Below are 13679 nucleotides of genomic sequence, written 5' to 3' on the forward strand. Positions count from 1 at the left end.
ACACACACACACACACACACATATATATATATATACACACATATACATATATATATACATACACACATATACATATATATATACATACACACATATACATATATATATACATACACACATATACATATATATACATATACACACACACGCGCTACGAAAACTATTTATACCCCTTTAAATTTTTCACTTTTTGTTTCATTGCAGCCATTTGGTTAATTCAAAAAAGTTTTTTTTTTTCACATTAATGTACTCTGCGCCCCATCTTGACTGAAAAATACAGAAATTAATTTTTTTTTCAAATTTAATAAAGAAAAACTGAAATATCACATGGTCATAAGTATTCAGACCCTTTGCTCAGACGTTCATATTTAAGGCCTCTTTCACACTTATGTTTTTTACATTCAGTCCCATTCCGTCAAAATGTTGAAAAGACGGATCCTGTGCAGATTGTAAAAAACTGAAGCACTGGATTAATTTTTTTACTGATCCGTCGAGGCAGTTGTTGCAAGAATTTAAGGCTATGTGCAAACATTGTGTATGTGTCTTCGCCGTGAAAACGCATACACAACACAACCCATGTTAAAAATAATGAAGAAAAATAATAAAAAATCGTGATATTCTTACCTTCCGGCGTCCCCGCAGCCTTTTTTTTAAATTATTTTTAACATTCTATCTCTTTACTATTGATGCTGCATAGGCAGCATCAATAGTAAAAAGAGAGAGAGAGCATTTCCCTGACTGGATATTCTTCCAGGTATGTTCAGTTTCAAAAGACTGCACCCGTCGCTGGATTCCTGCTTTTGACGGTCAGCGACAGGTCCTGCCAGGGGCTGGCTGGCAAGTTTTGGCCTGGGGGGCAAGTACACAGCAGTGGCCCATTAGCAGCGGCACATCCTTAGGGTATGTGTCCACGGTCAGGAAACGCTGCGTGGTTGACGCTGCGTGGGGCCGCAGCGTCATACACGCAGCGTCCAGATGTTCCAGCATAGTGGAGGGGATTTTTTGAAATCCCGTGTCCACTATGCGTGGAAACACGCACGCGGCGGCCCTGCGACTCCGGACATGCTGCACGTCTTTTCAGATCGCAGCATGTCCGTGTTCCTTGCGGCGACGCTGCATCGCCGCAAGGAATAACACAGGGCGCTATGCGAGGGGTGCGATGATCCCGGATGTGTACAATGAACACATCCGGCATCATCGCGTCACAGAAGGGGGCGGGGCTTAGCGCGGAGCTGGTTTGCCGCTCCGACGATACCGCCGGCCATCCTGATTGTGGACACATACCCTCATTGTGTTTACCTCTGGCTGATTTTAAAAGGGAGTAGAGGTTACAAGAGTTTGAAAAGATAAAGTCGGAGTAATGATGGGATAGTTGTGGTCAAATGCTGACTAGATTCTCATCCACTTCTCTCAGTGAGCTACTCAGAGAGTTGTCTCAGACTCTAGTCTGCTCGTGAGCATCGCAAGTATGCAAACTCATACTTGCAATCACTACGCTGGCAATTCCAGGGAATCGTGACCATGTGTACAGTGCTCTATCATGATTCAGTAACGTGCCATCACACAGAATCACTGCAGAAAATCATCTAGAGTCCAGGAAACAGTGTTGGAAAAAAGAAGTGTGTGGCTTGGAAATTGCATTTTGTCCTCATAGAATTGATTCATATATACTCACCTCGATTGTAAAACAAACCAAACAGTCCACCTTAACCCCTTAACGACCGCCGATACGCCTTTTAACGGCGGCCGCTAAGGGTACTTAATCCACAGCGCCGTTAATTAACGGCGCTGTGGAAAAAGTGAATAGCGCCCCCCAGAGTCGGATTTTCTCTGGGGTCTCGGTTGCCGAGGGTAGCCGAGACCCCAGAGAACATGATTCGGGGGGTTTTTACCGACCCCCGAGTTGCGATTGCCGGTAATTAACCGTTTACCGGCGGTCGCAACAAAAAAAAAAAAAAAAAAGCGAATTGCCGTTTAATTTCTCTGTCCTCCGATGTGATCGCACATCGGAGGACAGAGAAATGTGGTCCCCGATGGCCCCCAATAGCCCCCCAATACTTACCTACCTCCCCCAGTGCTCCTCGTGTCTCCCCATGGGCGCCGCCATCTTTTTTCCGGGAAAAAATGGCGGGCGCACGCGCAGTGCGCCCGCCGCCCGGCACCCGGATGTTCTTTGGGGTCTCGGCTGCCGGGAGTAGCCGAGACCCCAAAGAACATGATCGGGGTCGGTTTGCACCGACCCCTGCTTTGCGATCGCCGGTAATTAACAGTTTACCGGCGACCGCAAAAAAAAAAAAAAAAAAAAAGCGATCAGTTATTTCTCTGTCCTCTGATGTGATCGCACATCAGAGGACAGAGAAATAGGGGGATTCGGGGACCCTATCATACTCACCCGGGGTCCCTGGGTCCTCTTCTGTCTTCTCCTGCCAGCCGGCTTTTTCATCATGGCGGGCGCATGCGCAGTGCGCCCGCCATCTGCTGCCATCTGCCGGCCGGCAGGAGAAGACAAGTTGGGGCTAAAATTAGGGTTAGGGTTAGAGTTAGGGTTAGGGTTAGAGTTAGGGTTAGGGTTAGAGTTAGGGTTAGGGTTAGAGTTAGGGTTAGGGTTAGAGTTAGGGTTAGGGTTAGAGTTAGGGTTAGGGTTAGAGTTAGGGTTAGGGTTAGAGTTAGGGTTGGGGCTAAATTTAGGGTTAGGGTTAGGCTACTTTCACACTAGCGTTTTTTGGCTTCCGTCGCAATGCGTCGTTGGAGAAAAAACGCATCCTGCAAAAGTGCTTGCAGGATGCGTTTTTTTTCCATTGGCTTGCATTAGCGACGCATTGCGACGGATTGCCACATGTCGCATCCGTCGTGCGACGAATGCGTCGTGCTTCGGCGGACCGTCGACACAAAAAAAACTACATGTAACTTTTTTGTGCGACGTGTCCGCCATTTCCGACCGCGCATGCGTGGCCGGAACTCCGCCCCCGCCTCCCCGCACCTCACAATGGGGCAGCGGATGCGTTGAAAAAACAGCATCCGCTGCACCCGTTGTGCGGCGCTTACAACGCTAGCGTCAGTACGTCGGCCCGACACACTGCGATGGGCCGAGTACGACGCTAGTGTGAAAGTAGCCTTAGGCTTCTTTCACACTTGCGTCGGTACGGGGCGGTCGCAATGCGTCGGCCCGATGTACCGACGCACGTTGTGAAAATTGTGCACAACGTGGGCAGCGGATGCAGTTTTTCAACGCATCCGCTGCCCAGTCTATGTCCTGGGGAGGAGGGGGCAGAGTTACGGCCACGCATCCGCGGAAATGGCGGACGCGACGTACAAAAAAAAGGTTACATTGACCTTTTTTGTGACGACGGGGGCTAAAGTTATGGTTAGGGTTGGGGCTAAAGTTAGGGTTGGGGCTAAAGTTAGGGTTAGAGTTGGGATTAGGGTTAGGGTTTGGATTAGGGTTGGGATTAGTGTTACGTTTGGAATTAGGGTTGGGATTAGGGTTAGGGTTGGGATTAGGGTTAGGGGTGTGTTGGATTTAGGGTTTTGATTAGGGTTATGGTTAGGGTTGAGATTAGGGCTGTTTTGGGGTTAGGGTTGTGATTATCGTTAGGGTTGTGATTAGGATTATGGATCGGGTTGAGATTAGGGTTAGGGCTGTGTTGGGGTTAGGGTTGGAGTTAGAATTGGGGGGTTTCCACTGTTTAGGTACATCAGGGGGTCTCCAAACACGACAGCCAATTTTGCGCTAAAAAAGTCAAATGGTACTCCCTCCCTTCTGAGCTCTGCCGTGCGCCCAAACAGTGGTTTACCCCCACATATGGGGCATCGGCGTACTCGGGATAAATTGGACAACAACTTTTGGGGTCCAATTTCTCCTGTTACCCTTGTGAAAATAAAAACTTGGGGGCTAAAAATCTTTTTTGTTGGAAAAAAATATATTTTTTTTATTTTCACTACTCTGCATTATAAATTTCTGTGAAGCACTTGAGCTTTCAAAGTTCTCACCACATATCTAGATAAGTTCCTTAGGGGGTCTAGTTTCCAAAATTTGGTCACTTGTGGGGGTTTCTTCTGTTTAGGTACATTAGGGGTCTGCAAACGCAACATAACGCCCGCAGACAATTCTATCAAAGTCTGCATTCCAAAATGGCGCTCCTTCCCTTCCGAGCTCTGCCGTGCGCCCAAACAGTGTTTTACCCCCACATATGGGGTACCAGCATGCTCAGGACAAATTGGACAACAACTTTTGGGGTCCAATTTCTCTTGTTACCCTTGTGAAAATAAAAATTTGGGGGCTAAAAAAATCTTTTTTGTGGGAAAAAAAATATTTTTTATTTTCACTGCTCTGCATTATAAACTTCTGTGAAGCACTTGGGCATTCAAAGTTCTCACCACATATCTAGATAAGTTCCTTGGGGGGTCTATTTTCCAAAATGGTGTCACTTGTTGGGGGTTTCTACTGTTTAGGTACATTAGGGGTCTGCAAAGGCAACATAACGCCCGCAGACAATTCTATCAAAGTCTGCATTCCAAAATGGCACTCCTTCCCTTCCGAGCTCTGCCGTGCGCCCAAACAGTGGTTTACCCCCACATATGGGGTACCAGCATACTCAGGACAAATTGGACAACAACTTTTGGGGTCCAATTTCTCTTGTTACCCTTGTGAAAATAAAAACTTGGGGGCTAAAAAATCTTTATTGTTAAAAAATATATATGTTTTATTTTCACGACTCTGCATTATAAACTTCTGTGATGCACTTGGGCATTCAAAGTTCTCACTACACATCTAGATAAGTTCCATGGGGGGTCTAGTTTCCAAAATGGGGTCACTTTTGGGGGGTTTCTGCTGTTTAGGCACATCAGGGGCTCTCCAAACGCGACATGGCGTCCGATCTCAATTCCAGTCAATTTTGCATTGAAAAGTCAAATGGCGCTCCTTTGCTTCCGAGCTCAGCCATGCGCCCAAACAGTGGTTTACCCCCACATATGGGGTGTCGGCGTACTCAAGACAAATTGTACAACAGCTTCTGGGGTCCATTTTCTCCTGTTACCCTTGGTAAAATAAAAATTTGGAGGCAAAAAGATCATTTTTGTAGAAAAAATGCGATTTTTTTTATTTTCACGGCTCTACGTTATAAACTTCTGTGAAGCACCTGGGGGTTTAAAGTGCTCACCACACATCTAGATAAGTTCCTTAAGGGGTCTAGTTTCCAAAATGGTGTCATTTGTGGGGGGTTTCCACTGTTTAGGCACATCAGGGGCTCTCCAAACGTGACATGGCGTCCGATCTCAATTCCAGCCAATTCTACATTGAAAAAGTAAAACGACACTCCTTCTCTTCCAAGCTCTGCGGTGCGCCCAAACAGTTGTTTACCCCCATATATGGGGTATCGACGTACTCAGGAGAAATTGCACAACAACTTTTGTGGTCTAATTTCTCCTGTTACCCTTGTGAAAATAAAAATTTGGGGGCAAAAAGATCATTTTTGTAGAAAAAATGAGATTTTTTATTTTCACGGCTCTACGTTATAAACTTCTGTGAAGCACTTGGGGGTTCATAGTGCTCACCACACATCTAGATAAGTTCCTTGGGGGGTCTAGTTTCCAAAATGGTGTCACTTGTGGGGGGTTTCCACTGTTTAGGCACATTAGGGGCTCTCCAAACGCGACATGGCGTCCGATCTCAATTCCAGCCAATTCTGCATTGAAACAGTCAAACGGTGCTCCTTCACTTCCAAGCTCTGCGGTGCACCCAAACAGTGGTTTACCTCCACATATGGGGTATCGGCGTACTCAGGAAAAATTGCACAACAAAATTTGTGGTTAAATTTCTGTTTTTACACTTGTGAAAATTAAAAAAAATGGTTCTGAAGTAAAATGTTTGCAAAAAAAAGTAAAATGTTCATTTTTTTCTTCCACATTGTTTTAGTTCCTGTGAAGTACATAAAGGGTTAATAAACTTCTTGAATGTGGTTTTGAGCAGCTTGAGGGGTGCAGTTTTTAGAATGGTGTCACACTTGGTTATTTTCTATCATATAGACCCCTCAAAATCACTTCAAAGGTGATGTGGTCCCTAAAACAAACATGGTGTTGTAAAAATGAGAAATTGCTGGTCAACTTTTAACCCTTATAACTCCCTAACAAAAAAAAAATTGTTTCCAAAATTGTGCTGATGTAAAGTAGACATGTGAGAAATGTTATTTATTAACTATTTTTTGTGACATATCTCTCTTATTTAAGGGCATAAAAATACAAAGTTTGAAAATTGTAAAATTTTAAAAATTTTCGCCATATTTCCATTTTTTTCATAAATAATCGCAAGTAATATCGAAGAAATGTTACCACTAACTTGAAGTACAACATGTCACGAAAAAACAATCTCAGAATCAGCGGGATCCGATAAAGCGTTCCAGAGCTATAACCTCATAAAGTGACACTGGTCAGAATTGTAAAAATTGGCTCGGTCATTAAGTACCAAATTGGCTCTGTCACTAAGGGGTTAAGAAACAGTCATTAACTTTTTTCTTTAAATCTGTGTAAGGCTATGTGCACAAGTTCAGGATTTTTCACTTTTTTCCCCTATAAAAACACGATAAAGACTCTTAAAAAACGCATACATATGCATCCCATCATTTATAATGCATTCCACAATTTGTGCATACGTTGCGTTTTTTTCCACTAAAAAAGCACATCGCAGTAAAAAACGCAGCATGTTCATGAATTTTCCGCTATATAATGCATTGGGAAAGCTCCGGAATAAAAAACGCAAAAAAAACCGCAAGCGGATTTCCTGCAGAAAAAGTCCAGTTTTGTTTAGGAAAATTCTGCAGAAAATCCTGACGTGTGCACATAGCCTAAATGTTAGTTTAGTGCAGTGTCAGTGTGTTAATGGACTCACAGATCGCAGTCTTCTCCAGTATACAGCGTTGCTCCTCTTCTAAGTCACCTGAGGGCTATTCAGACTCTACAGGTCACACTGTGCTCAGTGACCCATAAGTGGCTTTTACAATATAAGTCTATGGAGCATGAGAACCAGGCTCAAAATGAGGATCCATAGACTTACATTGTAAAGAGACTGACAGGTCATATACAGGAGCTTCTCACAAAATTACAATATCATCAAAAAGTGAATTTATTTAATTTCTTCGATACAAAAAGTGAAACTCTTATATTATATAGAGTCATTGCACACAGGAGGATTCTTTTAGGGTGCGTGTCCACGGTCCGGATTGAGCGGAAAACCCGCTCCACCCAAAGCCCTGCCCCCTTCTGTACGAGCGGTGATTCCGGATGTGTTCATTGCACACATTCGGAATCACCGCACCTCACACATAGGGCCCTGTGTTTTACCTTGTGGAGACGGATCATCACCGCAAGGTGAACAGACATGCTGTGTTCTAAAAAGACGCGCCGCATGTCCATAAACGCAGGGCCGCCGGATGCGTGTTCGCACGCATAGTGGAGACGGGATTTCATAACATCCCCTCCACTATGCTGTAACATCTGGACGCTGCGGGTTGAACACTGCGGTTGTACGCAGCTTTCAATCTGCAGCTAATCCGGATGTAATCCAGCCCGTGGTATGTGATATATCAGTTACATATCATCTGTATACACATCAAATATAATTTCTCAGAGGGGCCACGTGACAGACCATGACTGTCGTGGAGGCCAAACCAATAAGCTGAAATTAATTCTGCTCAGGGCAGAGCAAAGTTCTGCGCATGTGCGGGCAAAGGCCAAAGAGCGCTGACGCATGAGCATTATACAGTAGTACTGTGCTGTGCCCTCAGCAGGGCAGACAGAAGAGCGCCTGCACAGCAGGAGCACAATGGGGAACACTGTGTGGATGACATAGGATGCATCACCCAAACGGAGGAGGGAAGGAGAACACCATCGCAAGATGAGAGGAGGCACAAGACCAGCGGCGTCCATCGGACCGGACTGCCCAGTAGGTGAGTATAATAAAACCTATTTTTTTACGTCACAGGGCGTCATATACACAGCATTAGAACACTGTCACATGGGGCTGAAAGGTGGTGGTCATAGGTTATATGGTAATAACCTGGTGACAGGTTCCCTTTAAGTATACTGACATCTCCCGTATATACAGTATGAGTCCACACACAGCCCGCCATATGAGGTATGAGCCTCCACATAACTTCTTTATCTGCAGCATGAGCTGTCACATAACCCCTTATATGGAGTGTGAGCTCAACAGGTTCCCCCTATATACAGTATGAGCCCTCACATAGATCCTTATATTTAGTGTGAGTCCTCACATAGCCCTCTATATACAGTATGAGCCGCCTCATAGACACTTAAAAAAAATGTGAGCCCCCACATGTCCCTCTATGTTTCGTATGAGCCCTCACATGGCCTCTCTATATACAGTATGAGCCCCAAATAGCCCCCTATATTCAGTATGAGCCCCTATATAGTATGAGCCCTCACATAGCCCCTATATATAGGCACACGTCCTACATATTAATGTATTTTAGCCAAGGTTTTGGGCAATAGATACTATTTAGACTCATGCTGCTATATCGTATATCTATGCTGCTAAAATTCTAAATTATATGAGTTAATTTGCCTCAGTTTTCTTTCAGTACCATTTCCTGTTTTAAATCATTTTAATATTGAAATAATAATTTATATTTTTAATACAAGTTTTTGTCACTTCTATTTTATACCAGCAACCAATTGGTGCTTTAGGTATAAAGGTTGTATAGACATGAGATGATGTATATTACAGTGATGGCGAAGCTTTTAGAGACCGAGTGCCCAAACTGCAATCTAAAACCCACTTATTTATCACAAAGTGCCAACACGGCAATTTAACCGCAATACTGAGGTTTTATATTAGAAAGACAACTCCTACATTAGCGCCCTATAGTGTCTATACTATAGAATAACAAAGAATGATGACCCCATCACAGTGTGATTTTCCAAAGGTAAACCCAACACAGCTCTCCATACAGTATAATCTGCACAAAATGTCCTCCATACAGTGTAATGATTCCACATAGTCCTCCATACAGTGTAATGGGCCTCACATAGTGCTCTATACAGCATAACAGGGCTCTGCATTGCCTTCCATACAGAACTATGGTCCCACATAGTGCTTGATACAGTATTGTGGTCCCAAATGATGCTCCATTCTGTATAATGGCCCCACATAGTGCTCCATACTGTATAATGGCCACACATGATGCTCCATACTGTATTCCATACTGTATAATGGTCCCACATAATGCTCCATACTGTATAATGGCCCCACATGAAGCTCCATACTGTATAATGGCCACACATTGTGCTCCATACAGTATAATAGCCCCACATGATGCTCCATACTGTAAAATGGAACCAGATGATGCTCCATACTGTATAATGCCCCACATGATGCTCCATACTGTAAAATGGAACCAGATGATGCTCCATACTGTATAATGCCCCATGTGATGCTCCATACTGTATAAAGGCCACACAGTGCTCCATACTGTATAATGGAACCAGATGATGATCCATACTGTATAATGGCCCCACTTGATGCTTCATACTGTATAATGGACACACATAGTGCTCCATACTGTATAATGGCCACATATGATGCTGCATACAGTATAATGGCCACACATGATGCTGCATACAGTATAATGGCCACACATCATGCTGCATACAGTATAATGGCCACACATCATGCTGCATACAGTATAATGGCCACACATCATGCTGCATACAGTATAATGGCCACACATCATGCTGCATACAGTATAATGGCCACACATCATGCTCCATACAGTATAATGGCCACACATCATGCTGCATACAGTATAATGGCCACACATCATGCTGCATACAGTATAATGGTCCCATGTGACGCTGCATACAGTATAATGGTCCCATGTGACGCTGCATATAGTATAATGGCCTCACATTAAAAAAAAAAATCCACTTACCTCTGCCCGTTCCAACGCTGATCTGGTCTCTTCATCTATCAGTCCTACCTGTGGGCACGAGCGCCATCTTGGCAATAGTGCCGCAACCACTCTTCTCAGCCCGCACGCCATCCTCGTCCTCAGCCCGTGCGAGATCCCCGTCCTCAGCCCGTGCGTAGACTGATGGAACGGCGCGTGGCCTGATGGGGGAGTTAGGAGCAGAGGAGAGTGGCTGCAGCACCGACGCTAGGGAAGAGAGTGGTGGCAGCGATAGTGCTGAGATGGCGCACGTGCCCATCTGGAGGGCTCTGTGTGCCCCCTCTGGCATGCGTGCCATAGGGTCACCACCACTGGTATATTACACACCAGTCATACACTAATCTGTGTAGTAATGTCCTATACTATGAGCACATGCCTGCAGTGTTATATGCACTGATCACACCAGAAACTGGCTGCAGACCTCACATTATAATGTATGGAATTATATGTGACATATAATGTTCTGGAGCCAGGCTCAGGAGCAGTCAGTGCAGGATTACTCTGTATACTGGGGTCTGACCCTGACTGGGAGTTATTGCTGCAGTTTGAACTTTCCTGCAGATCGGGTGACGCTGGAGCCTATGACTCCCACTGACAGATCGACCTGAGCTGCATGAAAGTTCACACTGGTGCAATAAATCCTCACACCGTGCTTCAGAGCCTCCGACGCAGGATCCGGCCCTGTCCCTGACCTCTGCCCCGGTCCCCCTGCTGACCTCTTCTCTGAAGCTGCTCTGTCTCATACCGGAGGATGACAGGTCACAGGAAGCATCCTGGCCAGCGCGCTGCTGAGGTGAGATCAGAAGACACGCCCACACAGTGTGCAGAAGAGTGGGCGTGTCTACAACACAGGGATGGCCGCCCGGCATTTGTACACGTTAGTACAGTGCCACTAGCCTTCCTCTAGGCAGCAAAGGGTTGGGCGTCCCACAACTGCTGCCGGGGGACCGGCCCGCAACTGCTGCCGGGGGGACCAGCCTGGGGGGCACTTGCCCCTTTGCCACCTGGCCCAGTCCGCCCCTGGGTCCTGCGTCCATAGGCTTCCATTATAGCCAACGACGGACAGCGCAGGATCCATCGCTGAGCGTTTTTCCGACGTACACAAAAAATGTTTCTATGTGCGTTGTCTCCGACTGACAGCAATTTTTACGACGAATCCAGCGCACGACGGATGAAAAGGAAGGCCATCCGTCGCTAATACAAGTCTATGAGAAAAAAACGGATCCAGCAGAAACATTTGCTGGATCCGTTTTTTTCACAAAAGGACGGATTTTGACGGAAACAAAAAGACGGAAGTGTGAAAGGCCAAAGTCACATGTTGTCCATTCCGTTTGATCTTCCTTGGGATGGTTCTATTCTTTCATTGGAGTCCAGCTGTGTTTAAATAAACTGATAAGACTTGATTTGGAAAGGCACACACCTGTCTATATAAGACCTCACAGCTCACAGTGCATGTCAGACCAAATGAGAATCATGAGGTCAAAGGAACTGGCCAAGGAGCTCAGAGACATAATTGTGTCAAGGCACAGATCTGGCCAAGGTTACAACAGAATTTCTGCAGTACTCAAGGTTCCTATCCTATGAGCACAGTGGCCTCCATAATACTTAACTGGAAGAGGTTTGGGACCACCAGAAGTCTTTCTAGACCTGGCTGTCCAGCCAAACTGAGCAATTGTGGGAGAAGAGCCTTGGTGAGAGAGGTAAAGAAGAACCCCAAGATCACTTGTGCCTGAGCTTCAGAGATGCAGTAGGGAGGTGGGAGAAAGTTCCACAAAGTCAACTATCACTGCAGCCCTCCACCAGTTGGGCCTTTATGGCAGAGTGGCCCAACAGAAGCCTCTCCTCAGTGCAAGACATATGAAATCCCGCGTAGAGTTTGCTACAAAACACTGAAGGACTCCCAGACTATGAGAAATGAGATTATCTGGTCTGACGAGTTGAAGGTAGACCTTTTTGGTGATAATTGTAAGCGGTATGTAGGGAGAAAACCTGACACTGCTCAAAATCTGCCCAATACAATTCCAACAGTGAAACATGGTAATGGCAGCATCATACTTTGGGGGTGTTTTTCAGCTGCAGGAACATGACTACTGGTTGTCATTGAAGGAAACATGAATGCGGCCAAATACAGAGATATGCTGGATGAAAACCTCTTCCAAAGTGCTCTGGACCTTAGACTTGGCCGACGGTTCACCTTCCAACAAGACAATGACCCTAAGCACACAGCTAAAATAACAAAGGAGTGGCTTCAGAACAACTCTGTGACCATTCTTGAGTCCTGACCTAAACCCAATTGAGCATCTCTGGAGAGACCTGAAAATGGCTGTTCACCATCCAACCTGACGGAACTGGAGAGGATCTGCAAGGAAGAATGGCAGAGGATCCCCAAATCCAGGTGTGAAAAACTTGTTGCATCATTACCAAGAAGACGCATGGCTGTTCTAGCTCAAAAGGGTGCTTCTACTCATTGCTGAGCAAAGGGTCTGAATACTTATGACCAAGTGATATTTCAGTTTTTCTTTTTTAATAAATTTGCAAAAATTACTACATTTGTTTTTTGTTTTTGGTTTTTCAGTCAAGATGGGGTGCAGAATGTACATTGAGAAAAAAAGTTTTTTGAAGTTATTAAATGGCTGCAATGAAACAGTGAACTATTTAAAGGAGTCTGAATTCTTTCCGTACCACACTGTATGTTCCAGCTATAAGGAAAGGAATAGAAACAACTATTACTTTATGGATACCATCCTCCGACCTTATTATGCACATCTAGGGCCTAAAATGACAATCTAAATTTAACGAAGAACACCATCTCCTAGTTTCCAGGATCTTTTTTTGACTGTTTAATATACAACACCTTAATACACTCTGACCACTGTGAAAAATGAGATGTCTTTGTATTTCTAGAATGTTCTGAAGAAAAGGGATCAAGTACAAGCAGGATATGAATCCAAACTAGAAGCTGCAGCTTTGAAACGAGAAGAGAAAACAGGAGTGAGTTTTTTTTCAATTTCCACTTTTACAAGCTCATTTAATCCTTGACTTGAAAATCATGATTTTTACATCTATGTTAAGGTAACTAATAACAGCCAGTGCGTTTTTCGTTTAAAGTGGATCTGCTGACCATGATTGCACACATTATGAAATATACCTAGACTTGTTGAGACTTTTTAAACTCCTTGTAAGAAGATCTGTATATTCCATTCTTCAGAATGACTGCATAATCCTTTTTGTTTTACAGCTTGAGCTAATAATTTTGAAATCCTCATTATACAGCAGTTCTGACAAGGATTTTTAAAAAATGACCGGTCATCAGATTCATACTGCCCGAACCATAAGCAGCATGAATCTGACACTGGCTGCACGATTGGAGAAGGTATGTTTTTGCTATGTAATGCTGCTTCTGATTGGCTGCTTTCTGTGCGCACTGTACATTAGCAGCTTTCTGCCAATCAGTGGTGTAGGCGCAGGGTATACAGAGTTCAGCATTCAAATATCCGATATATATGCAGCCGACTAAAACTGGGATTTTATAAACAATCGCAGCAAGCAGCCCTGTATGTGACTCATTGTTTGAATCTGGATTTCTGCCTCTGCATTATGCTGCTGTCAGATGAAGTAGCAAAAATCTAGTGACCATTCCCTTTAACCCCATTCTGACATTAGACTTAATAATCCGTCCATGTGACCTGTGTCTCTGACCAGAGGCGGATTATTTCG

The 13679-nt window shown here is 44.6% G+C and overlaps 1 protein-coding gene across 2 annotated transcripts in view; it reads left to right on the forward strand.

Annotated features, from left to right (window-relative positions):
* Window positions 1–13679, forward strand: part of SNX30 (sorting nexin family member 30) — a 117251-nt gene that overhangs the window by 84704 nt on the left and 18868 nt on the right. Inside the window, exon 8 of one of the 2 annotated variants that reach the window (XM_077251165.1) lies at window positions 12867–12953. The exons of the other annotated variant lie outside the window; for it this stretch is intronic. Coding sequence (XP_077107280.1) covers window positions 12867–12953 — 87 coding nt within the window. The remainder of the gene's footprint in view (window positions 1–12866; window positions 12954–13679) is intronic. 2 annotated transcript variants of the gene reach the window in all.

The sequence above is a fragment of the Ranitomeya variabilis genome, chromosome 1, assembly GCF_051348905.1.
Source record: "Ranitomeya variabilis isolate aRanVar5 chromosome 1, aRanVar5.hap1, whole genome shotgun sequence".
NCBI classification, from domain to species: domain Eukaryota; kingdom Metazoa; phylum Chordata; class Amphibia; order Anura; family Dendrobatidae; genus Ranitomeya; species Ranitomeya variabilis.